Genomic DNA, 3,617 nt, shown 5'->3' on the forward strand with positions numbered 1-3,617 from the left:
TATCACTTTATCCACATTTCACATTCACCAGAATGTCTTCTGCTGTGGTGAATAAAGTTTTATATTTATTAAAAGCTTTTCCACATTATTCACATTTGTAGGGCTATTCTCCACTGTGAGTTCTGTTGTGGTGAATAAGGCCTGTTTTATTGCTAAAAGCTTTGCCACATTCCTTATATTTGTAAGGCTTCTCTCCAGTGTAAATGCTTCTGTGGCAAATAAGGTGTAATATTTGAGTAAAAACATTGTCACACACTTTGCATTTGTGAGGCTTCTCTCCAGTGTGAGTTCTGTTGTGGCAAATAAGGTATCATTTTTGACTGAACGCTTTGACACATTCTTTACATTTGTAAGGCTTCTCTCTAGTGTGAGTTCTGCTGTGGCAAATAAAGCCTGTTTTTTGAGTAAAAGCTTTGCCACATTCTTTACATTTGCAGGGCTTCTCTCCAGTGAGTTCTGCTGTGGTGAATAAGGTGTATTTTTTGACCAAAAGCTTTGGCACATTCTTTACATTTGTAAGGCTTCTCTCCACTGTGAGTTCTGCTATGGCGAATAAGGTTTGATTTGTCACCAAAAGCTTTGCCACATTCTGTACATTTGCAGGGCTTCTCTCCACTGTGAGTTTTGCTGTGACAAATAAGGTATGATTTGTGACCAAAAGCTTTGCCACATTCTGTACATTTGTAGGGCTTCTCTCCAGTGTGAGTTCTTCTGTGGCAAAAAAGGTCTGATTTTCGACCAAAAGCTTTGCCACAATCTTTACATTTGTAGGGCCTCTCTCCAGTGTGAGTTCTGCTGTGGCGAATAAGGTGTGATTTATAACCAAAAGCTTTGCCACATTCTGTACATTTGTAGGGCTTCTCTCCAGTGTGAGTTCTGCTGTGGCAAATAAGATATGATTTTCGACCAAAGGCTTTGCCACGATCTTTACATTTGTAGGGCTTCTCTCCAGTGTGAGTTCTTCTGTGGCAAATAAGATGTGATTTTTGACCAAAAGCTTTGCCACATTCTGTACATGTGTAGGGCTTCTCTCCAGTGTGAGTTCTCCTGTGGCAAATAAGGTCTGATTTTTGACCAAAGGCTTTGCCACAATCTTTACATTTGTAGGTCTTCTCTCCAGTGTGAGTTTTGCTGTGGCAAATAAGGACTGATTTTTTACCAAAAGCTGTGGCACATTCTTTACATTTGTAGGGCTTCTCTCCAGTGTGAGTGCTGTTGTGGTAAATAAGGTCTGATTTTTGACCAAAAGCTTTGCCACAATCTTTACATTTGTAGGGCTTCTCTCCAGTGTGAGTTCTTCTGTGGCGAATAAGGTCTGATTTTCTACCAAAATCTTTGGCACATTCTGTACATTTGTAGGGCTTCTCTCCAGTGTGAGTTCTGATGTGGCAAATAAGGTGTGATTTTCTACCAAAAGCTTTGGCACATTCTTTACATTTGTAGGGCTTCTCTCCATTGTGGCTTCCTCTGTGGTAAATAAGACCTTTTTGTTTACTAAAAGCTTTGTAACATTCTTTATATTTGTAGGGCTTCTCTTCAGTATATATTCTCTGGTGGTGAACAAGGCCTGATTTTTTATATGATATCTTGTGTTCACTCTCACTTGTAGTTTTCCATATTTTCTTTTGTGGTAAATAGTTAGGATCACAACTTCCATATTTTGCACTTATCACTTCATGAATATGTTTTAGGCCCTTTTCTGCTGAATATTTTTGGGTATAATTAGGAGTCATGACTGAAGTAAAAAAAATTTAAAAAAATACCTATTAGACTGGGATAAATATATTTTGCATACATAACATGAAATTAAGGTAAAATAAATACATCAGGAGTTAGCAGATTAGTAAATCCAAAGTCACCATAAATCCAAAAAATATATTAGTTCAATAAAAATGTACAGAAAAATTACCTTGAGAATATTATCCAATTTTTTTGTAGAGACCACAGTATCCAAGAGGAGAACATCATTAAAAAGAGTAATATAATTAAGTGTATAAAACTATTATTAATAGCCTTTTGTCCTTCATAAGATAGTATTGTGTATTTAGGAAATATCTACCATCTACCTCACTGTCAGTAGAATAAAAGAAATGTAAAACTTATACAAACATTTCTGGCTTTTACAAAGAGTGTCCAAAATATGTCTTCCATGACGTAGAGACTTGAAAATATCTAGTATATTTTGAGTGATAATACCATAAATATTCAACAAGGGTAAAGAGGCAATGGACTCTTAAAAAGAAATATGAACAAATAATTTACTAAGAAATATACACATATATATCTATAATTTTTTTATAAAAACATTTTAAAAGACTATAAAAATCTTGCATAGCCTATGGCCATAATATTTGGATGAATTCAACACATGACAATCAAGTATAATATATTGATTTTTATATTTTTACATTCGTGTGATATGAGAATTTCCTTTATTGACAAATACAACTTTGTTTATTTATAAATATATCATGGTATTTTATACTATATATACAAGGTAAAATGATTAAATAGAATGAATTAACAAAATCATTATTTCATATAATTATCAATTTTTTCTTACAAGGTATTGTATTCCTTCTACTAGTATTTATGAAGAACATAATACACTCACTAAGTGGTAAAATAAAACTCTTGACCTTATTATGCTCAATAAAATAAAAATATGGAGACTTTGACTATAATATCAACCCTACACCAAACACAGTACCTGGTGAGCAAAATTTTGCTCACTAAATTTCTGACTTCCACATGTGAATCAAAAGCTCCTACAACTTAATATTTGCCTAAAACCTTTCACTTAATTCAAAGTCCTGCATATATTTCTTATAACACTTTAAGAGACAAAATGTTTTATAACTAAATAATAATAGTACATAAGTACATATTTTTAAACATTTGACATTGATGGGCACACACATTGAGTCCCTAGCTTTAATACTGAGAAAAATGTTGGCACAAAACACAGAAGCAGAGGTGTCTCTTCAATTTTATGATTTAATTGTTCATGGATACTTATTTAGTACTGGCAATTCTGGATCTTCAGGGAATCCAACTTTTAATGTTTCATGTGCAATGCTTGAGATTACCCCAAAAATTCTATATCACGAACTTACAACACAAGTCTTTTTTAAATTGTTTGAGCCATGCTGTTTCTAAATTTCTGTGACTTCTCTCAATCCTGAAGTACTTTTGCATGGCCTCCCAATTAGCAAATATTACAAAAATGCAGCATTGTTCTTGCCTATTTTTATTTATTTAAAATTTACTATACTCTTTTCTTAAAAATTGACTATATAATCTACTCATGGCTTCTTTAATGAACAAATAAAAAATATTACAGCAAATATAAACAAAGAGAAGCATGGCTCAATCCAAGTGAGAAAAAAAGAAAAATAAAACATGAAGAATTTAACATTAGGATACTAACAGTTATGAATTACTCAAAGAACTCTAAATAACTATTTAAAAAAGTTTAGAGAGTGAAATTGAAAAATATTAACATCAATGAGCACAATGTTTATTTGAATAATTCTTTAAGAAAAAATGAGAGGGGCATTACTAGTGTGCAAATTTGAAATTCTACAAATATGGGAGAGGCTTATCAAGCAGTACCA

At 32.8% G+C, this 3,617-nt stretch overlaps 1 protein-coding gene across 1 annotated transcript; it reads right to left on the reverse strand.

The window, feature by feature from the left end:
- Window positions 1–425: 425 nt before the first annotated feature.
- Window positions 426–1,733, reverse strand: LOC143389760 (uncharacterized). The gene has a single exon (XM_076842592.1). It carries the CDS (start codon window positions 1,731–1,733, stop codon window positions 426–428), a length of 1,308 nt encoding a protein of 435 aa, XP_076698707.1.
- Between the last annotated feature and the right edge of the window lie 1,884 nt (window positions 1,734–3,617).

This window comes from Callospermophilus lateralis, unplaced genomic scaffold (assembly GCF_048772815.1).
Source record: "Callospermophilus lateralis isolate mCalLat2 unplaced genomic scaffold, mCalLat2.hap1 Scaffold_62, whole genome shotgun sequence".
In the NCBI taxonomy this organism is placed as follows: domain Eukaryota; kingdom Metazoa; phylum Chordata; class Mammalia; order Rodentia; family Sciuridae; genus Callospermophilus; species Callospermophilus lateralis.